Here is a 25,922-nt window from a genome sequence, read left to right as displayed (position 1 = left end):
AATAGTCAAGTTTTGTTTGTAAAAGTGAGTGATTCAAGCCTCAAAGGGAATGTCAGACTATGACCCTAAGAATGGGACAATGTTAGCCCCCAAAACACATATGCTCACCAAACAATATTATAGGGGCAAAAGGGCTCTCCTAACAATATTATCGGGGCAATTTAGGGGCTCACCAAACAATATTATCGGGGCAAAAGGGCTCTCCTAACAATATTATCGGGGCAAAAGGGCTCTCTTAACAATATTATCGGGGCAAAAGGGCTCTCCTAACAATATTATCAGGGCAATTTAGGGGCTCACCAAACAATATTATCGGGGCAATAGGGCTTTCCTAACAATGCCAAAAAAGATATCCTATATCATGCAACACAAAGAATTGTGAAAAAAATTATAAATGGCTATTACAAATGTTCTTTATTTTAACAAAAATCAGTTACCCTATAACATCTTAATCAAAAACAACTTGAAATGCTTGATTAAAATAACAAAAAGCTTGACTTTGAATCTATCTTCAGGTCTGAGTCTATTCTTTTACGATTACATTGTGTATCAATTTAATTTGATATTCAGTTTTCGCTTTACTTTCATACTTTTTCTGTGGACAATCTAGCCACAAGTTTCCCTCAAAACTATATACCCTCAAGGTTAAGTTAGATTTACTTTATCAAGTTTGTTATTGACATCATAATAGCAAATTTCCAATAAACACCTGCACATCTTTTGTCGCAATAACTAACTTTCTCAAGGATATTGATTAAGGCTTTACATAACATAAGCATTGAGCATTGTCAATGTATGGAGGAAAAAAATTATTATTGGCTTTCAATTACAATAGAAGACGACATGCTGACGTATCAATAATAACAAATTTGCCCTGGAAATCCAACTTTAAAGGTTAAGGTGGTATGGTACATTTAATGTTAAGGAGGTATGTCATATTTAACATTAAAGTGGCATGTCATATTTTATGTTAAGGAGGTATGTCACATTTAACAATAAAGTGGTATGTCACATTTAATGTTCAGGTGGTAAGTCACATTTAATGTTAAGGAGGTATGTTACATTTAATGTTAAGGAGGTATGTCACATTTAATGTTAAGGAGGTATGTCACATTTAATGTTAAGGAGGTATGTCACATTCAATGTTAAGGAGGTACCAGGTATGTCACATTTAATGTTAAGGTGGTATGTCACATTCAATGTTAAGGAGGTAGGTACTATGTCACATTTAAGGATGTAAAGTGTATGTAAAGGGTTAAGGAGGTATTCATATTAAGGGTATGTCACATTTAATGTTAAGGAGGTATGTCACATTTAATGTTAAGGAGGTATGTTACATTTAATGTTAAGGAGGTACGGGTATGTCACATTTAATGTTAAGGTGGTATGTCACATTTAATGTTAAGGAGGTATGTCACATTTAATGTTAAGGTGGTATAGGAGGTATGTCACATTTAATGTTAAGGTGGTATGTACATTTAATGTTAAGGGGTATGTTACACATTTAATGTTAAGGAGGTATGTAACATTTAATGTTAAGGTGGTATGTTACATTTTATGTTAAGGAGGTATGTCACATTTAATGTTAAGGAGGTATGTCACATTTAATGTTAAGGAGGTATGTCACATTTAATGTTAAGGAGGTATGTCACATTTAATGTTAAGGAGGTATGTTACATTTAATGTTAAGGTGGTATGGTACATTTAATGTTAAGGTGGTATGTTACATTTAATGTTAAGGTGGTATGTACATTTAATTTAAGGTGGTATGTACATTTAATGTTAAGGGGGTATGTCACATTTAATGTTAAGGTGGTATGTCACATTTAATGTTAAGGAGGTATGTCACATTTAATGTTAAGGAGGTATGGTACATTTAATGTTAAGGAGGTATGTCACATTTAATGTTAAGGAGGTATGTCACATTCAATGTTAAGGAGGTTACGGGTATGTCACATTTAATGTTAAGGTGGTATGTCACATTTAATTTTAAGGAGGTATGTCACATTTAATGTTAAGGTGGTATGTCACATTTAATGTTAAGGTGGTATGTCACATTTAATGTTAAGGAGGTATGTCACATTTAATGTTAAGGTGGTATGTCACATTTAATGTTAAGGAGGTATGTCACATTTAATGTTAAGGAGGTATGTCACATTTAATTTTAAGGTGTACATTAGGGTACACATTTAATGTTAAGGAGGTATGTACATTTAATGTTAAGGAGGTAGTATGTACATTTAATGTTAAGGTGGTATGTACATTTAATGTTAAGGAGGTATGTACATTTAATGTTAAGGAGGTATGTCACATTTAATGTTAAGGTGGTATGTACATTTAATGTTAAGGAGGTATGTAACATTTAATGTTAAGGGGTATATATGTAGACATTTAATGTTAAGGTGGTATGTACATTTAATGTTAAGGAGGTATGTACATTTAATGTTAAGGTGGTATGTTACATTTAATGTTAAGGAGGTATGTACACATTTAATGTTAAGGAGGTATGTCACATTTAATGTTAAGGTGGTATGTCACATTTAATGTTAAGGTGGTATGTACATTTAATGTTAAGGTGGTATGTACATTATGTTAAGAGGTACATTTAATGTTAAGGTGGTATGTCATGTCACATTTAATGTTAAGGTGTATGTCACATTTAATTTAAGGAGGTATGTCACATTTAATGTTAAGGTGGTATGTACATTTAATGTTAAGGAGGTATGTCACATTTAATGTTAAGGAGGTATGTACATTTAATGTTAAGGTGGTATGTACATTTAATGTTAAGGTGGTATGTCACATTTAATGTTAAGGTGGTATGTCACATTTAATGTTAAGGAGGTATGTCACATTTAATGTTAAGGTGGTATGTACATTTAATGTTAAGGAGTATGTACATTTAATGTTAAGAGGTATGTCACATTTAATGTTAAGGTGGTATGTACATTTTAATGTTTAAGGAGGTATGTTACATTTAATGTTAAGGAGGTATGTCACATTTAATGTTAAGGAGGTATGTAACATTTAATGTTAAGGTGGTATGTCACATTTAATGTTAAGGAGGTATGTCACATTTAATGTTAAGGTGGTATGTACATTTAATGTTAAGGTGGTATGTCACATTTAATGTTAAGGTGGTATGACATTTAATGTTAAGGAGGTATGTACATTTAATGTTAAGGAGGTATGTCACATTTAATGTTAAGGAGGTATGTACATTTAATGTTAAGGAGGTATGTCACATTTAATGTTAAGGTGGTATGTCACATTTAATGTAGGAGGTATGTCACATTTAATGTTAAGGTGGTATGTCACATTTAATGTTAAGGAGGTATGTCACATTTAATGTTAAGGAGGTATGGTACATTTAATGTTAAGGAGGTATGTAACATTTAATGTTAAGGAGGTATGTCACATTTAATGTTAAGGAGGATGTATGTATGTCACATTTAATGTTAAGGGGTATGTACATTTAATGTTAAGGAGGTATGTTACATTTAATGTTAAGGAGGTATGTGACATTTAATGTTAAGGAGGTATGTAACATTTAATGTTAAGGTGGTATGTTACATTTATGTTAAGGAGGTATGTCACATTTAATGTTAAGGTGGTATGTCACATTTAATGTTAAGGAGGTATGTCACATTTAATGTTAAGGAGGTATGTCACATTTAATGTTAAGGAGGTATGTTACATTTAATGTTAAGGAGGTATGTCACATTTAATGTTAAGGAGGTATGTCACATTTAATGTTAAGGAGGTATGTCACATTTAATGTTAAGGAGGTATGTCACATTTATTTTTAAGGAGGTATGTCACATTTAATGTTAAGGTGGTATGTCACATTTAATGTTAAGGAGGTATGTCACATTTAATGTTAAGGTGGTATGGTACATTTAATGTTAAGGAGGTATGTAACATTTAATGTTAAGGAGGTATGTTACATTTAATGTTAAGGAGGTATGTGACATTTAATGTTAAGGAAGTATGTTACATTTTATGTTAAGGTGGTATGGTACATTAAATGTTAAGGAGGTATGTCACATTTAATGTTAAGGTGGTATGTCACATTTATGTTAAGGAGGTATGGTACATTTAATGTTAAGGTGGTATGGTACATTTAATGTTAAGGTGGTATGTTACATTTAATGTTAAGGTGGTATGTTACATTTAATGTTAAGGTGGTATGTTACATTTTATGTTAAGGTGGTATGTTACATTTTATGTTAAGGTGGTATGGTACATTTAATGTTAAGGAAGTATGTGACATTTTATGTTAAGGAGGTATGTGACATTTAATTTTAAGGTGGTATGTTACATTTAATGTTAAGGTGGTATGTCACATTTAATGTTAAGGAGGTATGTCACATTTAATGTTAAGGAGGTATGTCACATTTAATGTTAAGGTGGTATGTCACATTTAATGTTAAGGTGGTATGTCACATTTAATGTTAAGGTGGTATGTCACATTTAATGTTAAGGAGGTATGACACATCTTACTTCAGGCCATGGCAAACCATGTTCCTCCGTTACATTTTCTTGATAACTGTTATTGAAGCATATGATGTGACAAATTATAAACATTCATATGTTCCAAAGGTTCAAATTAGAAGAACAAAATTGATCCAAAATCTAATAAGTTATTAGCCATTCTTCAAAACCTGTGTGTATTGACTTTGTTACCATGGTCACCAAAATTTTAACAAACATAAACCTTTATACACAAGTGAAGTTTCACTGAAATCGACCCAGTAGTTTAGGAGGAGATATCTGGAAAATACATTTTAATGTGGCACATGCACATAACATTCACCACATTTGCATTTGATATGATGACAAAATGTTTTTAAAAAAAAAAAAAAAAAAAAAACTATGATTCATTCTGATTCAATGAAATTATTGCTATCGCAGAGCAAATTTCAAATTATATTTTCATTCATACAAAATAGATATTTGTAAAAGATCTAACTTGGATTTAAATTTTTTTTTTAAATTTTATCAAAGGAGATTTCCACCAATGTGATTGTACCTAGAAACCACAAATGAAATCACCAAATGATCTCTTGCCTGTGTCTGTCAGGCTTATGTACCTGTAAGACTTTACATCGGAACTGAAAAGATTCCAAAGGATCAAACATACTACATTAGAATCGACATAATCCTGACATTTGTATGCAGTGATATATTGCAGAGTTTTCAGGGATTTCAGAACCAGACCCCTTATCATTCTTTGAAGTTACAACCGAAATGTATCTGCACCCATTAGCTATATGATACACCCCAACCGCGTTGACAATTAAATCACTTTCAGGTCAAAAAGATAAAAACTTTTGTCCTGCGTTTAGTCACATCACAACTCGACATTCAAATATCTCAAACCTCAACTCTAAACGGCATTGAAGCTTTTTTTATACAATATTCTGTAAAAGCATTATCAGCTTGACAATAGATAAATTGAAATTTTTTCACCAGAAATTTCTTTAAAACTCAACATACAGAGTTGAATAGTTTTCACTTCATATAGGAAATTTAATCTAAGAAAAAAAAAATCTAAAATATAATAAAGAGTTAATTTTTTCTCAAAATGCACATAATTTTTAGTTTTGAAAATTTTGGTCAAGCTAACCTATCATTGATAATGTTATCTGTATTATTTGCTATGGGTACAATTGTACGGTAGTTCTTACAATGTTTATATACCAACCTTATAACCACATTCTTAACCTCTGTACCTTGAAGTCAATGAATTTCTATTATCAGAATCAAAAGAAAATACATTATACAACCTTATTTCACAATTTCAAAAGTCAACTGCGCGCTCTCCATGACTAAAAGATCTATCTCTCGATCGAACAGCTTTAAAACCGCCCAGTAATTTTTCCTTTGTTCTACTATCAAATAAAGTGTTCATTTGTACATTTTTGCAATCATTTTATAGAATTATAACTTGGACTACAATCTTCAGTTTAATTGACCAAAAAACTTTTTGTAATATCATTTGTAATTGGCTAATTCAAAAATGTTTCATATGATCGGGAGACCTTAAATGTTTTAACATGCTGTCGGATATTGTCGGATATTCTGTCGTTACCAATGATGGACAATTAAGCTTAAAGACATACAGTGGCAATTACAAGGATCAGATTCACAAATCAAGACAATAAGTAATACAAGGGAATAATCATACCTAACAGATTTGTTAAAGGTCTGTCGTCAAGGTATTTAGGTCTGTCTTTGTTAATCATTTAGAAATTGCATATTATACAAAGATGAAAAGAATGACATTCCAAATTATTTAACAAACATAAGACATATATTTGATAACATTATTACCATTCTATTAAAATTTAGAAAGTGGTTACAAAGTTATATAAGTTATATTTATTATTTCAAACCACCATCTTACTTTTTTTAGACGATATCTTAAATTTTTCATACAATATCTTCACTATTAAAGTTTTTACAAAAATTCTTCAGAAATACTTCAAATGATTTAAGATATTGAATAAATGAAATTAATATTCTTACCTTTTTTTAAATAAACATTTGTTATAATCCATGAAAGCAGACGCACAAACCACAGGCCATAACGGGACCCATTCCAAATTTATATCACAGTCTCTCTAACACTTGGCACCTCCACCTATCAGCCTATCTTTGACAAGCTTTCAGCTGATATAGATTCTCTTGGCATCTTGTGAGATATAGAACCATACACAGACTCTCCGTTGGTCAATCCATTGACCCCTTAAATTTCATTATGGACTGTTCGAGTCCTTGATTTAGGTGAGTCTAAATGTGTCTATAGGGGTGAATGAGTTAAAACACTCTCACCCCCCACATATATAAGCAGAGATTTTCTTTCTCTCAGGAGAAGAATTTTAATCTCTGAATTCTTTTGTCGAAAGTGCTTCAGGCAGCATCCTTAGCAAGGTGGATATACAAATTGTTCAAAGGTCACTGAATATGCAGCATATTGTTGGAAGTACACAACCCCAAGTTATCACTATCTGAGCAGATTGAACAGATCTTTATAAGCAGTGTTCCCTTAGGCAAAGTTAAAGGTCTTATCAAGTGTTTTAGTGAAAGTTTTCTGCTCCCGAACAAACCTCAAGATTATCATTTATCAATGTCCATTACTCGCTGATACCCTCTGTTTGGCCGACTTTGAAAATCAATATTTAGAATTCATCAATTTCATATTCAGTGCTCATTATGATTTTAATCATCTCAAATATGTTTTCCAATATAATCTGTCTAAGCAGAAAAATTACCCATAAACACAGATGATAATTGGAAGCGTTGATGACAAAGAGTTCTAGTTCATATATACGTAATGGTCACAATTAAATTGTCGTAATCGACGGCCTGGCTGGTCATGAAAGAAGTTAGCTTTATATAAAATTGCACATGAAATCAATCTTCTATCTTCAATACAGAAAACAGTCAAGATAGTACTGTTTTAGAAGCAGTGTTTTTTTCCACATTAAGGTATCAATAAATCAAATGTTTAGCAATTTAAATTCGCTTTCACAATTGTAGTTCCAAAATCTTGTTCAACACACCAGTATCGCCGTGTGAAGAAGAATCCTGATATTGTCATATTAAATTGCACAGTTAAAAAAACATCCTTCAATGTCAATTCTGAAGGCAGTCAAGACAAATTCTTGCTTTAATTAGCAGCAAAACACTTTATCATTCATTCATTAATAAATCGTATAATTATAAACAAGGAAATAAATTCACATCCGCTATCAGCAACACAATCTAAAATTCCACTTCACAACTGAATTTCGAAAAATCCTTTCTAACACAACAAACATCTCTGTATTAAATGAATCTAGACTTCTGTCATAAGCACTATAGCTCGTTTTCTCCCCAGGGTAATTAGACGGTTATTTATTACTCCGACTATGTTTGCACCTCCAAACCGATGTTTAAACTAACATACATATGAATAGTCACCGAGAAGCGTAGTCCTACGAAGAGTGAGATGAATTGTCATTATCTAAAATATACAATGCCCCACATGAATACGTCGACCTACCAAATCCTTGTGTACACAGTGTATAAATAGTATCAAATAAATTTTGATAACTTGGCGTATCACCATTTCTAAACACAGTAATCACAACTGTCACCAACCCGTTCAAATAAATTTTTTCATCTCTTGAGAAGAAGTGAAAAGATTTTTTCTGTACAGGCTTTGTTCGCAAGCAGTTATTGAGTAACTTGGATATCTCCGTAACTTTATTTATATACATCTCTTTTATTATAGTGGATTTACTGGCCTTTGTAGCCTTAGCCAGCATACTAATGTTTTCTGATCCTTATATAGGACTGGTGTGGATCTATCTTCTGTAACCAATGACAACAAACTACACCTACAACAGAGGATTAATGTCACTGATACCTACAGTGTTTACTGTTAAGATGGTGTATAATATTGTTAACCAACTTTCTTTTGTGATCAAGGTAAAATTTGAAAAAGTTTGTGAATTGAGGGTGAATTGAGGTAAAATTTGAAAAAGTTTTTGAATTGAGGTAAAATTTGAAAAGTTTGAAAATTGTGGTAAAATTTGAAAAGTTTGTAAATTGAGGTAAAATTTGAAAAGTTTGTGATCAAAGTAAAATTTGAAAAGTTTGTGAATTGAGGTAAAATTTGAAAAGTTTGTGAATTGAGGTAAAATTTGAAAAGTTTGTGATCAAAGTAAATTTGGAAAAGTTTGTGATCAAGATAAATTAAAAAACAAGTTTATGATCAAGGTAAATTTGAAAAAGTTTGTGATTGAAGTAAATTTCGAATTTGTGATCAATTTTAATTTGAAAAAGTTTGTGAAAATTAGAAAATTGGAAACGTTTATCTTCACAAAATCCTATCTATATTAGCTATAATTAAAGGTATTTTAATTTAATAATAATGAGACCACCCGCTTATTAAGATCACTTTCTTAGTGTCTCGAATGGTCAATTTCAACAGAAATTCAAACTGTATAATGACCACCTGGCTACAGAAATCACTTTCCCTTCTCCTTGGGTGATCTTTATAGACAGGTTTGATCGTATGTGTTTATATATAAAGGACCTGCTAAGATGAGCAGGAGGAATGCTGAGTACCTGGAGAAAAACCACCAACCTACGATCATCACCTGGCAAACAGCCCTATATATACCTATATAACTTTCAAACTTGCAACCGAGAGGTATAGTGTTCGTAGAACACCTTAACCACTATGCCACTGCAGCTACTCACAATATCACACCAATAAATACATCATTGCTAGCACAAAGCTACTTCTTGAAAAGAAATTTTTTGTGTGGATGAAATTTCACAACTTAGCAGGATATTTTGAGAATATTGATAAATGCTGAAATCATATAACCCTAAAAGCTAAATTCTCTTCATTTTACTTTAAATTATAAACATTTTCACTAGCATAAATAAACGGCTAAGTCGGTATGTACTGTTGTTAGATCTATAGACCTAGATAACGCGAAGGTTGTAATTGGCTATATAAACACGTTTATACATAATATAGCATGATGAACATCACACAATCGGCAGAGAAAGCGGTATACCGACGGTAAAATGGACTACCTTTCTTCTGTTCCAAGACGACAAACATAGCATGTTTATACAATAACTCCAGCAAATATACAGAGGCTATAGAGAAAACAATACCTGGCTTACACCTATACACGCAATACTTGATCTCATTCATTACTTTCACTTTCTCTTTGATCACCGACATAACGACCAAATAATGAACTTTTATTTCGTTGGTTTGGAATTTCTTGAAAGCAAACAGAAAATCTTGAGATTCCTATGGCCCTGTTTCGCTTAATGTACGTTTAATCAACCTTTGGAGTTAAGTAATAGCTTGCATGACACACACTAAATATGACCACATCGGCGTGGTCTTTGATTACACATATAACACGCTAATGTAATCTAGATTCTTTTAAACTTGTTTTGAAGTAAACATCTCCATATTTTCTTTAAAATATTGAATTAAAAAAAAAAATTTAAAATTTGTTTACACATTTACGCATCGATTAGCTTTATTACTGATTTCCAAATTACAGTTATTACCTCCAATTAAAAATGCTTTTAAAGCCCCATTATGTTTTTTATAATATTTTCAAATCGTAATAAAAATCATATCATGTCTTCATGCTAAAGGAATGCACACACACCCTCCCCAAATATTTTAAATCGGGCAGGATGAGACCAGATCAATTATAGTGTCTATAATTTTATACTTCATGGCTTTTTATCAAAATCTGACAAAGAGTTTTGTTAAATCTTGCAGACAAAATCACAGAAGATGAAAAAGACCCAGGAAAAAGAAGATACATAGCAAAACAATGATGTCCCCTGCTTCGTTTGGAGACTTAATGTGAAGACCTATTAACTTATATTGTATGTTGTCATTTTCAGTAAAAAAAAAAAAAAAAAAAAAAAGGAGTTTTCTGCACGGTATTATAAAGTGCACATATATACATCAATAACATGGTTAACGATTCATAAAACATCATGTCTGGTTTCGGACAAGTAATTGAAATTTCCTACTTGTCAAAACATTCATATCAAACGGATCATCATACAATTAATTCATTTACCCCTAATATTCAATAATGGACTGGTCTAGTCTTTGATTCAGAAGAGCCTAAATGTGTCTTCAGGGGTGATTGGGTTAATGTATTATAAATCCACAGAAAGCCATCAAAATGATGAACATTAATATTCCTATGATCAAAATGGTGGAAACATGGTGAGCGTAACATACACATGACATTTTTTTTTTTCTCAATATATTTTTATTTATGATTAATGATTGTGAGCAATTATGAAAGTGATATCAAGACAAATTTCAACTAGACTGGCCATCACAGATTTCAGCTGAATTTCAAAACTTGAATATCTCCCCCTAGATTGATTAATGAGCTGAACTTTATTGATAATATATAGCCAATTTTTTTTTGTGGGATGATATTTTTAGTTCAAAACACAAACATTTTGACTCACAAAAATATAATTTAACTGGCTATATTTATCTTGGTAGTCCTGAAATTAGAGGTTGGTGTGCATTTAAAATTCAATCATCAATACTACACTTATAATGCTGAAATTTTGTCAAAACTATGACTGACACTTAAGAATTAAATTAAATATTACAATTATACATATATCTATAGTGTCAGAGCAACTAACCCCATTAAGTTAGATTGAAAAATTACCACTAATTGCATCAAAGGGTCCCCTATTTCAGAAACTTTTAAATATAAGATCTGGTTTATTTATATTTCAGGAGCTCAAAAAATACCAAACAGAAAAGGTTGACGTCAAATTATTATATTGATACACCAAACTTTAACAGCTTATTATCTCCACTTGATAAGATTCTGAAATAATGACAGAGTTATCTTTCTTGAAAAGGAGGAAAAACAACTTTTTGATCAATTTGATTCTTTTAAGTCTGTAAGAGTTGTCTTTCTTCAAACGGAACTAAATAAGTTATCATACATTTTTTTTCCTTTTGAAGTTCACCAGAGTTGTCTCTCTTTGTGATCATCAAAACACCATTGTAACATTTTTTACATTTTTATAAAGAACGGATGAATTCATCAGAATTATCTAATTTTCACATCCATACATATAAAAAACCAAGTATGCTACTTATTTTTTAGATCTTTTTAAAGATGCTTTATCGCCAACAGCTAGAGCATAAATGATACTTAATCATTTGAACAATACAATTGTGTGTGTATATATGTCTAATTTAATAACACAAAAGTGTATACAATGATATATCTTACTTTTGGTACATGCACAATCAGTACTTCATTCTAAATAGCACATAGTGCAATGGAATTTTTTTCGGGCTGCAATTAATTATTTTAAGTTCAAACTGTTCAATGGTGGTAATGGCGTAAATTTTAAAAGTAACTTTTCCAACTGAAGAAAAACGCTAATTTCTCTGCTTCTGATGTGTAGCTTCTATAAATTAAAAAAAAATAGTTTTATTGACTTTTTTTTATTTATATATATCCTCATTTTTGACATGTCTTTGTAGGCCCAAAAAAAGACAATCTTAATAAATTCTGTATCGAGACTCGCTTTCTCGCTACCATCTCTCATTACTCACTTCAATCTTGAAGATAGTAATTTATGAGTGGCCTCCCTTTCTCTTATACATATGCAGCTTAAATGCTGATTTATTTGTCTTGTTTTCACGATGCTTTAAACTCATTTTACAACATGATTCATTTGTGTTGATGCCGATCTGTATTACTTTTATAAATTTCTTGTTGTTCTTCTCATGCTCAACTTCATATGAGATTTTATGAAAAAAGAATTTTTTATTTTTGCGAGGCCTTATGCATTTGCCAGCAAACATTAAAAACTTTGAGACAAGTTTTATAATTCTTGGAATGTGACATAAAGTTTTTTTATAGCCTGTATTTTCTGAACAACAAATTTCACTCGCTAGGGACTACATATTAGCGTTTTGGGATTTGCACAAATATTGGATTTTGATATTTTAAAGTTTGTTTTCCTCAAAAAGATGTGGGCTTCCCCGTGGCTCTTGAAACCCATCATCAACAAGATGACCGACCAAGGAACATCTTTGAATAGTTGACTGCCATTCAGAACAGTCCACTCCTCAAAATCCTGAGAATTTAGGACTATTTTATGTCACATTAAACTAATTTTTATTTTAGTAACTGATCAGACATTGTATTGGAGTTTCGAATACAACCTTAATCATTTTCACAGCCTTTTTCTCTTACTGTGCATTCCATTTTAACAACAACATTACATTCAGCATTTGTTTTTCAAAATTCGATATAGTGTCCTAAAACGCAGTGAAGACGTGCCATTTTTACCAGTTCCTTATTGTAGTTTTCCTCAAAATCCTGAGAACTATGTCACATTATTTTTTCTGATGACATTGTCGCAATTAATTCACAGCCAATGAAAATCGCTCCAGGTAATATTACACTAGTGATTGACATATAATTATTATATGTGCAAAATCAGACAGATTCTGTGATAATATAAGACTCTTTCATATGTGGATTTGAAGGATAGGGATATTCTACCCGAGGGTCACAAATGTAGTAAAACCTGAGGCTTGCCGAGGATTTTGCAACATTTTGTGATCCCGAGAGTAGAATATCCCTATCCTTCATATCCACTTATGAAAGAGTATTTTTCTTTCATACCTCAACATTTTATTGCAATTTTACAACTATAATATCCTGCCATTTTGAGATAAATTCAAAGAAATCCACGGCTGGAAGTCAATTTTCCATACATGAAAAATTACATGATATTTTCAACACAAATTACATTGCTTGCATCTTTTATAGTAAAACCAGCAAATTTTTTTTGTGGAAAAAAAATGTTTAAAATTTTACTGAGGAAATAGAGATTTTATTGACGCCTTGACGTCATGAGGCTTTATCGCATGAGTAGCCATGCAATACAGCCTCAGGCGACATGAGTGTATTGCCAGAGACCAGCCAGTATTACACGTGTAGGTATGAAAGAAAACTAGGTGTGTCATCCCCACTGCTGTTTTTTTACATTCACTATTTAGTTGACAAATTACCGGGATGCTGAAATCAGAAAATGTTGGCTTGGATTGGGATTGAGAGGGAGAGAGATGATTGATGGAAAGGTGGGTATGGAATTTTCACTTAAAATGGTTCACTGCTTTGGTATATAGATTTCAAACGTATCCAAATATCTAATTCTGCATCAAAAGTTTCTGGATACTTTTTTAGCAGAAATTACAAGACACAAAGCACTTTATGCCAAGTACAAGTTTGAAATTCAATTAAGCAACCATAATATGGCAGAAAAAATTCAACATTTAAGTGAATTTTCGGGCAAAGAAAAACAATCTAAATTTATAATGTATTCATTGACTTTCTAAAAGTCCTTAGGTCAAGTTCTGCTTACGTTGTCCAGTTTTTACAATTGAAATTATAGAAAAGTCTCATGTTAAAGTACTGTTCTGAAAAATAAATTCGCCCAACTCTTTGAAAGCAGGACTGTGTGGAAATGTCAATACAGACATAGCCAGCTGGGAGGAAGTTTTAGGATTCATATCATATATATTAATTTCTTTGCATTCAGAGCGATTATGACAGGAAATTTTATTTTTTTATTTCATAAGAAATTATACTGGATATATTTACACCATTTTTACAGACTTTAGCTTTCCTTTGCCCAACTATTCACTTTAAAGAACTGAAATAAATAAAACACAAGAAAAAAGAAGAATTGGCTGTCACCCTGAAATCAAATGAATGTAAGTGTTATAAAATGTACTTACTGTGTATATGGAAGAACAATGGCTCTACTGGAAGATGTTCTGTAAACCACAGAAAACGAGGGGTCGGAAACAAAGGTCCAACGTCCGACGGCCAAAAGGGGCCGTTTCCGTCCCTAACAACACCAAATTTGTCAACATAGGTCCCATTTCCTTCCAGGGAAATTTTCGTTCCGTCTGGAAACTTTCCGGCCCGGAGAGCTGCCAGATATCCTTCCTTTGTATAAAACTGCCTTTGAATCTGTCGTAACGTCGGATACTTTTCCAAAGTCTGACGATTTAAATCCTTTATTCCTTCCGACAGATTTTCCAAACCGAACACGCCAGGAAATTCATCCTGATTGGACTTTGATAACTCGTCACGAAACATGAAATCTATATTTGGATTTTGCTGAATATAATTCATTCTGACCAGCCTCTGCATCTGGCGCTGGGCCTGGATAGCACGCCAGTTCTGATTGTTTAGATAGTCACGATTATCAAAATTAAATATGATTCGCGACCCGAAGCCATCTGACCTTGACCCTGATCCTGCATGTGAGTGTTTCTGTTTTGCAGCGCGTTCGAGCGGCGGAGTTTCCAGAGCCTCACGAACTCTCTGGTTCAGCTCATCCTCCATCTGCAGACGGATCGTCTCCTTCCATGACGCCTCGTCGGAACCTACAATAGAAATTGCATTTCATTACAAGGAGCTCATTTATCCCTGAAGACACATTTAGACCCACCTCAATCAAGGACTAGAACAGTTCATTTTGAATTTCAGGGGTGAGTTATAGATAACGGGAGATGGTTTATTCAGAACTTGCTAACAGAAATATAATTCACTAGGGGGAGATAATCTTCAGAACCTGCAAGAAGAAATGTTATTTTGTTCTGAACCATTCGACGAAGCATATTATCAGAACAGAAGTACACACTCCATAAGGGGAGATAACTTTTGTTTTTAAGATTCTTAAGTTTTTTTAAGTGGGGGGATGCATTTTTTATTCTTACAGTATAATAACTATATAGATTCATATAGATAGTCACAAAAAGTCAAAGAAAAGATTAGAATTACAATGTCTTTGACAGCAAATAATAATTACAGTACTTAGCAAAAGGCCAATCTACTGCATGGTCCTCAAAGATAAGTAAAACATTCTTTTTAATAAAAACAAAATCTACAAAAATTCAACACAAACAGCATTCCAATAAATCTTAAATAATAAACAAGAATTTCATGTGTAGCTATAATATCCAAGCTAGCTAGGCCAATCTCAATATCCAACAGCGTGTTATAATCTCAATCCCACAAATGTGACCCTCAATCCTACCTCTCCTGTGGCGACATGGACGATCTTTTCTCGCCTTCCTTTTTGTATGAATTTCATACATTTTTTTGTCCTGTCTAATTGGTCACATAAATCATCACACCAAATGTTCTTTTTCATTTTCCTCCATTTTTTCACCGCTTAAGTGTAATAAAGAACAAAATTTTACCCAAATATATCCATAAACATATCTAAAGTTTTAAGACTTAAAACTATAAGCATGTGAAATGGACATCCCTATGATTCAAAAGAATGGGTATAGTCCAACTTTGATCAGAACAGTCTATCATAACTTTATAGGGGTGTCAGGATTAAGGTTCAAAGGGGCAGTAACTATACTTACCTATGAATGATTTAACAATTCTAAGGGAATGTATGTATAAGTTACTTATAAATGAAATACTAATTCTCTTACTTATGGGATTAAATCAGATCAACGTTGTATTATATTATACCTAGAACACCTTTACAATTTTCTGTCAACAGTAAAATCTTACTATTAGTAAATATGTTTATCTTCAGTAAGGGATAAATTCCTGATCCAGGGGTGATTTAAATATTTTGTCTCCTTCACCCCTTGACGTCACTGAAATGACACATAGATGACCTAGCTGCAAAAGGGCCAGGGTTTTCCAACATATTACACATACCATAATAGCCCTCTAATTTTTGGTCGATACTGACTGAAGGTTGGTAGTTTTACTCTGGGAACTCCTGTGATTTTTTCTCCACCTCCTCAAACCAGGGACATCCATGAATTTTAGAAAGTAAACTACCTCAGAACACTTATAGCATTAGGACTAACCTACAATTTTTTAATCGTCGCATCTACAACAACACAGACCAACCCATTTCTCAGCTTCTTAATTCACAGTTTTTTGTAATTAAGTAAATATCCCAACCAAGGCAAATTTTCATACAGAAGACACCAGCAAATGTGTTTGGTGTCATTTAGCATGTTGTTAACCTTAATGTGAAAAGTTCAAATTTTCCTTGCGTGAAAAATTTATTTGTAGCTCATCTATACTTCAAATATCAGGTGAGCTTTATGCCCTTTGGCTGCATCAAGTGAGCTATCATCCAGCCATCAGCATCACACTTCTTACCATCTTATTGCAATTATTTAAAAACTGACATGCCTCAAAACTTTACAAAACACTCAGTTATTCTGCAGTCTCAGGTCCCTTTGGGCTATTAGAATAACACGGTCAATATTAGCTTTATCAATATATTGTCAACAACATCTATATCTGAAACTATCGTACAATGGATATGACTCATAAGTAATTTGTTTTAGTATTTATCCTTCAGGATTAAGATAAGAATACCAAGTGAAATTTGCTATATAGGACCTTGAGAAGATGGTCTTACTAAGTAGGGTGTTGTTATACAGAGGTGGTCGCTATAAGGCAGGTTATGCTGTAAAGTGCAAAGTTAAACTGGAATAATAATTTACATTTTGTTAACTCATTCATCCCTAATATTTCATAATGGACTCTTCCAGTCTTTGAAATAGACGAGTTCAAATGTATCTTCAGGGGTGAATGAATTGATGCATGTTAACCGTATTACTTATACAACCCTGTCAGAAATGAAATAAGTTTCAAGAGATCCAAAACTAAAGACACATACATGGGAACTCATCTTTTTATCATAAAGTCTTGAATTTTCATTGGTTTATAAAAACAGAAAAGACAATACCAATCTTTTGTCTGTACTTTTGAGTGTACAGGTGTTTTACATATATTACCATACTGTATTGTATAAAGTCCCGGTCTGTGTTATTTTTAAAGCATTGTTTTGGCACAACGTTTGGTCACATTATGAACATCATATGAACCATTCAATACATGTCTGTCTTGGCGGTATGATTTATTTTTATTATAACAAAAGACCAAAAGGGCCTGCTTCCAACATCTGAATATTCCATTAACCTGATGTCTAGTAACAAAAGGCCAAATGGGCCTGCTTCCGACACCTGTATATTCCATTCATCTGAAGTCTAGTAATAAAAGGCCAAAAGGCCTGCTTCCGACATCTGAATATTCCATTCATCTGAAGTCTAGTAATAAAAGGCCAAAAGGGCCTGCTTTCAACACCTGTATATTCTATTCATCTAAAGTCTAGTAACAAAAGGCCAAAAGGGCCTGCTTCCAACACCTGTATATTCCATTCATCTGAAGTCAAGTAACAAAAGGCAAAAAGGGCCTGCTTCCAACACCTGTATATTCCATTCATCTGAAGTCAAGTAACAAAAGGCAAAAAGGGCCTGCTTCCAACACCTGTATATTCCATTCATCTGAAGTCTAGTAACAAAAGGTCAAAAAGGCCTGCTTCCAACACCTGTATATTCCATTCATCTGAAGTCTAATAAAAAAGGCCAAAAAGGCCTGCTTCCAACACCTGTATATTCAATTCATCTGAAGTCTAGTAACAAAAGGCCAAAAAGGCCTGCTTCCAACACCTGTATATTCCATTCATCTGAAGTCTAGTAACAAAAGGCCAAAAAGGCCTGCTTCCAACACCTGTAATTCCATTCATCTGAAGTCTGTAGTAACAAAAGGCCAAAAGGTCCTGCTTCCAACACCTGTATATTCCATTCATCTGAAGTCTGGTCACAAAAGGCCAAAAGGGCCTGCCTCCAACACCTGTATATTCCATTCATCTGAAGTCTAATAACAAAAGGCCAAAAAGGCCTGCCTCCAACACCTGTATATTCCATTCATTTGAAGTCTAGTAACAAAAGGCCAAAAAGGCCTGCCTCCAACACCTGTATATTCCATTCATTTGAAGTCTAGTAACAAAAGGCCAAAAAGGCCTGCTTCTAAACCTGTATATTCCATTCATTTGAAGTCCAGTCTCAATCTTGACCCATTCACCCCTGAAATTCAATAATGAACTCTTCCTGTCCTGGAGTTCAAATGTGTTTCAAGTGGTGTTTTTCTAATCCATCTTTGCATATCACTGAGTTATCTTCTCGTGAGGGAAGGTAGACATGCCTCAGTTACCTCCCTTACATACGCTACAAAGACGACCGCTAGCAAACCGCCATCTGAATCAAGTATTAACGTCCCTCTTTTAGAATGTGTATCATGATTTCTGCATGTGTAGGTTGTCATAAAAGTGGCTACCTCCGCTGATAAAAATATCATGTTATTTCCACATAGAATTTTAAGTTTAAGGAATATATAGCTTAAGATTAAGTGCATTAAATGAAACTGCACGGGCCAGGCCAGTCACTACTGGTGTAGAACTATCAGATGCTTAACGACTCAGTATACATAGTCACTTACCAGACTAATATTGTAACAAATAGTGGATTATTAACATATGTGTCAATAACGCATTGACCATAATTAGTGTCCCTCCCCTTTTCTGCATGTTTACTGTAACAGATTAATGTACCATGAGTACAGATATACAAAATAGTTTTTCCGTCCCAAACTTACATTATAGTTCCCCCCCGCCAACCCCCCCCCCCCTCTTTGTTAAGATTTTATTTTTTAAGCGCACGGGTGCTAATTATGGGAAATATGATTGCTGTAGAAAAAACAATCTCAAGTTTATTGGTTGTATAATTTCACCCTGGGAGCCTTTTTGTTTTGAGGATTACAAAATATAGCTTCTTAATCAGTTACTGACAGCTAGATGTCATGTTTATTTTCCTCTTAATTAAAGAGCCCTAAATTTTGCTTTTTTATTTATTTTTTTATTCCATTTTGTTAGCTTTTCCCCCTTTTTTTGTTGAATAATTAACAATTTTGAAAACCCACATACATTACTTAGGTATAACAGGGTGCTTAATTTCTATATTACATTTAATCATTTCTTCTGCCAGGAATCGAGCTCATGACCTCTGGGTTACAAGTCTGACCCTCAACCAAAAGAGAAGTTCTCTCTAGCTGAGCCAGCCATTATTGACCAGGGGTTACATAACTATAAATCTTAGTACTGGTATATGTACACATCAAAATATTAAAAAAAATAATGTTCTTGTCTCTCCTTGATTATGATGATATTGATTAAAAAAATATATGGTTAAATCAAATTTATTTGAATTAATTGACTTGACAAACATCTTTTGAATTCAACTACTATATTTTTCAATTAACCAGGTATATCTCTAAACCTGTATTCATCTATGACAAATTTGATTTTTATTTTCTATCATATTCAATTAACTATTCATTTAATTAAATTTTTTATTTAAATATCAAATGAATTAGATTTCTGTTATGATTGAATCTTAAAATATCCTGTATTTAAATGCTTCATTTAATATTTATTCTTAATGTGATTCATTTGAAAATAATTAAATTAATGTGATTCATTTGAAAATAATTGAATTTCAGCTATGAAACTTAAAACATTCTGTATTTAAATGCTTCCTCTAATATTTATCCTTAATGTAATTCTGTTGAAAATAATTGAATTTCAGCTTTGAACCTAAAACATTCTGTATTTTAATGCTTCCTTTCATATTTGTTCTTAATGTTATTCTGTTGGAAATTTAACTTTAAAATATATATCAATAGAATTCTATTCACACAGATTTAAGTCAATATTGAAAAGTTCCGACTTCTGGTCAATCATTGTATACCATCCACTTCAGTATTTTATCTCATTCACCCCTGAGAACTCATTTAGGATCTTCTTAATCAAAGACTAGACTAGCCCATAGGGAAATTTCAGGGGTGAATGCTAAGTTAATGATGTAAAAAATACATCAAAAGATTCACACAAACCATTCACAAACCTGTTTATATAGTTTATATATAAAGGATATATTGAAAAATTTCCTCAACGTAAATTGATAATTTCAATAAAATATACAAAAATTGTTTACACTTTTAGGTAGTCTAAATATAAAGGTTTGTATTGTTTAAGTTTAATTTTGAAGAGTTGTGAGAAAATCGAAACAACCTTTCTATAGAACAGTGTTAATAAAATCAGTTAAAGATGCTCCATCGCTGACGAATGTTTTTTTTTATCTCTATCAAAACAAGAAGCAGCTAGGTTCATATATGGACGTACCAGGTATTTTGGTGGAGAAAAGCCAAAGTACCCGGAGAAAAACCACCGACCAGCAGTCAGTACCTGGCAACTTCCCCACATGAGATTCCAGATATATCTTGACCATTCGGCCACCACGGCCCCAAGTTATACTGTCCAGTCTGTCTGTAAACAGTGCTGTTAACAGGTACACAAACATTTAAATCTATACCTCATACGTCAATAAATTAGTATTTACAAATAATGTATATAATTGACACTGTTAATGACGTCATAACTTCAATGTAAGACTATGTATACTGCTGTTACAGGCATGGTAAGAGGAAATATTGAATTTTAATCAAAACGACCGCCATACTGACATACATAACAATGAAATAATGCATCAAATTAAAATTGATTGAAACCTGACAAAGTCAAGAATTATTTTCATACACAAAAACTCAAATGACTAATTATCATTATAATTTTGTTATTTTAAGTGATTACTATTATTTCAGTGTAGCAACCAAAAACTCTTTTGCCCAAGATTAACGGCAAATGTTGATGAGTTCTAAGAGAAAAACCATCAACCAACAACAAGTACCTGGTGATAATCATACATAAATTCGCATATAACCACAACAACAATTCAAAATAATCACCCAAAGTCAGTGGTTTGTGTTTTTTGAAATACTGAGCAATGTACCAGTCTGTGCTGGGGGCTCTGGTTGCCATGTGATTGTATGTTCTGTTTTTTATGGAAATGATAATCATATTGTTCTATCAGACGAAATCCTCTAAAAAAGGAAGAACCACATCCCTATATGTAACGAAACATTGAAACACCTGTTTATGATATGGTGATATTCAAGATACAGAGAAAAATTTCAAAAATGAAGAATAATTTATACCTTTCAAAAACAAAATGTCATTCATAAAATGAGGATTATATAAAGACATACCTGGAATGAGTCCATGATTAAATCCTGATTTCCCCGAGTTTATAAGGTTACTGTAATAGATAGCCTGTGTTAGAATCACACTGTCTGTATATAGAGTTACCGTCAACCCGCGGTCGTTTAATCATCAGTTTGTCAGCTTATTGATCTTGTTCAATTAGCTTTGTTTTCCTTATAGACGTCAAATCACAATAACAGTTGAGTCCACTTCCATACATACAATGGTAACACACTCCGTTTTTCTGCTGTAGGTAATTTCCGTTCCCGGTAGCGGACAATCGTGACTAAGATGTATTATAAACGAATGTATAGTCGCTAACGGTACTGATCAGACAACAGAACGAATAATTCATAACAGACTTTATATTCTTCAGGTACCAGTATATATACCCTTAAATGAACTTAATAGATTTCCTCAAAGTTGGCAAACATCAATCCGAGTACACAATCTGAGTACGTAATCAGCTGGTTTGAAAAATGTTAAAACCACTTAAGACAAAAATCAAATAAAACTATCCAAGCTGAGGTGTTGAGAGAGACATTGAACATGAATAATGACATATGCTGTCTTACTTAACAATTCTTTAAAAGTCTTATAACGGGGCAGCAAAAAGTTTAAAAACCCCTCTAGTATACAGGTGTGGTTCACGGTCCAATGAACAGCGATATAAGTACACAGTAAATCCGTTGCAATGACCCAAACCAATTATTGCTCGATGAAGTGTGACCATGTTATCTGTCCACACTGTCGACTGTGAAAACATGGATATAATTGTTTACATTTACAGACTGTATAGGTATACCAGGGAGTGATAGGTTGTAAAGCCGTGTGTATTCGTATTAAAACGACTAGTAATCCGGGTAGCTTTAATGGAGAAAATAAAAACATATAGCTGTCCAGCACTGAGTCACTATTGTGTAGATGAACAGGGAAATATATTTTTTTTGTACATTCCTGTTCTGAGCAGGAATCGAACCAAGATCTTCAAAGTGATAAGCAGTGGCCCTACTCACTGTACCAAAGAAGTAAAGTACATGTACATATACTCACACTCAACACTATATATGTACAAGTCACATCGTTCCACTTCACTTTTGGCCTTGAGTTGAGAACTCGTTCCTGTGATGAAGGCTTTCATTTTTAGCCTTCAATTGAGTGTTCATTCCAGCAAGGAAGACTCACACTTTTGGGCTTGAGTTGAGAGCTCGTTCCTGTGATGAAGACTTTCATTTTAGCCTTCAATTGAGTGTTCATTCCAGCGAGGAAGGCTCACACTTTTGGGCTTGAGTTGAGAGCTCGTTCCTGTGATGAAGACTTTCATTTTAGCCTTCAATTGAGTGTTCATTCCAGCGAGGAAGGCTCACACTTTTGGGCTTGAGTTGAGAGCTCGTTCCTGTGATGAAGACTTTCATTTTTAGCCTTCAATTGAGTGATCATTCCAGCGAGGAAGGCTCACACTTTGGGGCTTGAGTTGAGAGCTCGTTCCTGTGATGAAGACTTTCATTTTTAGCCTTCAATTGAGTGTTCATTCCAGCGAGGAAGGCTCACACTTTTGGCCTTGAGTTGAGAACTCGTTCCTGTGATGAAGGCTTTCATTTTAGCCTTCAATTGAGTGTTCATTCCAGCGAGGAAGGCTCACACTTTTGGGCTTGAGTTGAGAGCTCGTTCCTGAGATGAAGACTTTCATTTTAGCCTTCAATTGAGTGTTCATTCCAGCGAGGAAGGCTCACACTTTTGGGCTTGAGTTGAGAGCTCGTTCCTGTGATGAAGACTTTCATTTTAGCCTTCAATTGAGTGTTTATTCCAGCGAGGAAGGCTCACACTTTTGGACTTGAGTTGAGAGCTCTTTCATGTGAGGAAGGCTTTCATTTTTGGCCTTCTCATTGCGGTGAGGAAAGCTCTGGGTTCTGCCCTTGGCCGACACACACGATAGTCTATATGATTGGTAGGTTTTACTAATTCATAGCATTTAACATATAAGACTGGATCGATTGGTTTGTCGGTTTTCAATATATAACGTGACCAGGTGAGATGTTCTTGTTTGGAGTCTTTGGAAGCATGCTTCAGTGAGATAGCCATATAAAAAGGACAAGAGTCGCACAATTATAAGGAGAAAGCTGCAACATGAATGTACTGCAGTCTCCCAAAACATTCATGCAAGCAACAAGTTGGATCAAGTTAAATCATAGCGTCAGATTATGTCATCGTAATAGCCAAAAAGACTATGTACACCTGGTAGAAACTATAAATACCTTACAATGACCTCATGGCCATGATGTGATTGACTAGCATATCACCAGATTGTTTTGAATACTAATAACAGCCGGATATTAAAGTTGTCAACAAATTATAATCTTATCCTGTAGTTACATACACTGTACTGAAATAATTTTATGAAAGAAGTTCAGTATAGGCCTAGTAGTCTGTTCTCTGATCTAATTGTTGATACATGTTACTGCTTAATATTCAGTATAACTCTATATATTTATAATATTTATTGACAAAAAATATTTTAAAATGAAACGATGAAACCCAACATGGGCGAAACCGGTAGACCTTCTACCTGAATAAATCTTAAAAACATCCCCCTCCTGTCTGTTGAGACTGTCTCTTCTAAATGAATGCATTAATAAAGTTTATTGGAAAAAAAAATATTTTGAAATAAAATTTGATAAGTTAACTAGATATCAGTACTGTCTGTGGTTATTGGTTTATGGAAATCTATATATAGATATTTAAATTATGAAAAGACATCACCAGGAGGCCATTGAACTTTAAATTTGTACTGGAAACACGGAGGTGAAAAATTGGCTTTTCACAACTTCATATCTGTGTGCCATTTTTCCTATTCAAAAACCATGTTCAAAAACCGCATTATGCAAATAAATTTTCAATAGACCACAAGGCTATTTCAGAACATTAAACAAATATAATTGCAGTATTGGCTAGCAAGAATGTTTAATGACTAAACTGATCAAACAGAATAGAATCAAACTGCATTAAACGGCCTTGATATCCATGTGTAGGTTACTGCAAGGCTTTTTTTCTGCGATTTACATTTAGCTATACAAAATGTTTGAAATTTACCTCCATACCAATGAATAGAAGCTGAATGTCCTATTAACAGCCAGGGTGTTTGAGAAAAATAATCTAAGGAAGGAGGGAGGAATGTAGCGGGATTGGAATGGATAAATCATCATTGACCAGGTAGCTCAATAGGTAGAGCATTCGGAGGTCCCGGATTCAAATCCTAAGGTCTTCCTGTTACGAAACTTACTGACCACAAGCTTGTTTTCCAGATCAGAAACTTCAGAAGAATTCCTGCTTAATGAATAAATCTGCATTAATATATACATGTCATAGGATCGCACTAGGGTTATAACATAAGAAAATGTGATAAATCAAAATATTCTGTCAGAGCAACTTTGTTGTCATATACCAAGATTATCTCCCTTGGGTTAAATTTTTCAATCATATGTTACCTCCCTTGGGTTAAATTTTTCAATCATATGTTACCTCCCTTGACTTGAATTTCTCTACCATGATATCTCCCTTGGGTTGAATTTCTCAAATCATATGCTTTCTCCTTTGAGTTGCATTTGTCTACCTTGGGTTGAAGTTCTTCCTTGAATTTCTACATCATGTTATCTCCCTTGACTTGAATTTCTCTACCATGTTATCTCCCTTGGGTTTGATTTCTCTACCAGGTAACCTTGCCATTTTAATCTGTTATTGAATATCTCTAAACTCTGAAGGTAAAGCAGTGGGATATAGAGACAACTTTTCATTTTGTTAGAGATTAAATAAACCAGTTATTACATAATTTCCCAGGTGTACTAAATCTTATTACACAAAAGCCATGCAATAATCTATAATCTTATAAAGGGACCTTTGCCTTAAGCTAGCTCTTAAAAAAACCATAAAATAATCACTTATTCATGCCATTTATTGAGAACTGTAAATCTGTAATCAAGTCAAGTCTAGTCAAAGTGATTATGGCATTCAATTACTAAAACCTGTGTATCCTTCTTAAAAATCCTTCTTAAAATAGGTAATTATCATGATAAAGTTAATTAATTCAAGTTACAGTGTTTGTCAAGGTAGAAAGTCATTGAAATTTTGAAGATGGATAAAAATGTATATATAACAAATAAGAACCTACCTGATAATGAAACCAAATTAATTAATTAAAATTATAATTCATCCAGGTAGCAAATCATTGAAATTTTGAAAAAGGATAAAAAATGGTATAATAGATAAAAACCTACCTGATAACAAGATCAAATTAATTAATTAAAATTGTTATTTAT

General features: G+C 33.1%; 1 protein-coding gene across 21 annotated transcripts in view; it reads right to left on the bottom strand.

Annotated features, from left to right (window-relative positions):
• The window catches only part of LOC138309051 (uncharacterized), a 115,523-nt gene that overhangs the window by 57,231 nt on the left and 32,370 nt on the right, over positions 1 to 25,922 (bottom strand). For all 21 annotated transcript variants that reach the window (XM_069250152.1, XM_069250154.1, XM_069250157.1 and 18 more), the window contains exon 4: positions 14,351 to 15,007. In XM_069250152.1, the coding sequence (XP_069106253.1) occupies positions 14,351 to 15,007 (657 nt within the window). The remainder of the gene's footprint in view (positions 1 to 14,350; positions 15,008 to 25,922) is intronic.

This window comes from Argopecten irradians, chromosome 15, assembly GCF_041381155.1.
Source record: "Argopecten irradians isolate NY chromosome 15, Ai_NY, whole genome shotgun sequence".
Taxonomy (NCBI): Eukaryota; Metazoa; Mollusca; class Bivalvia; order Pectinida; family Pectinidae; genus Argopecten; species Argopecten irradians.
Note: the sequence above shows the minus strand (reverse complement) of the source record. Positions and strands in the feature narration are given on the sequence as shown.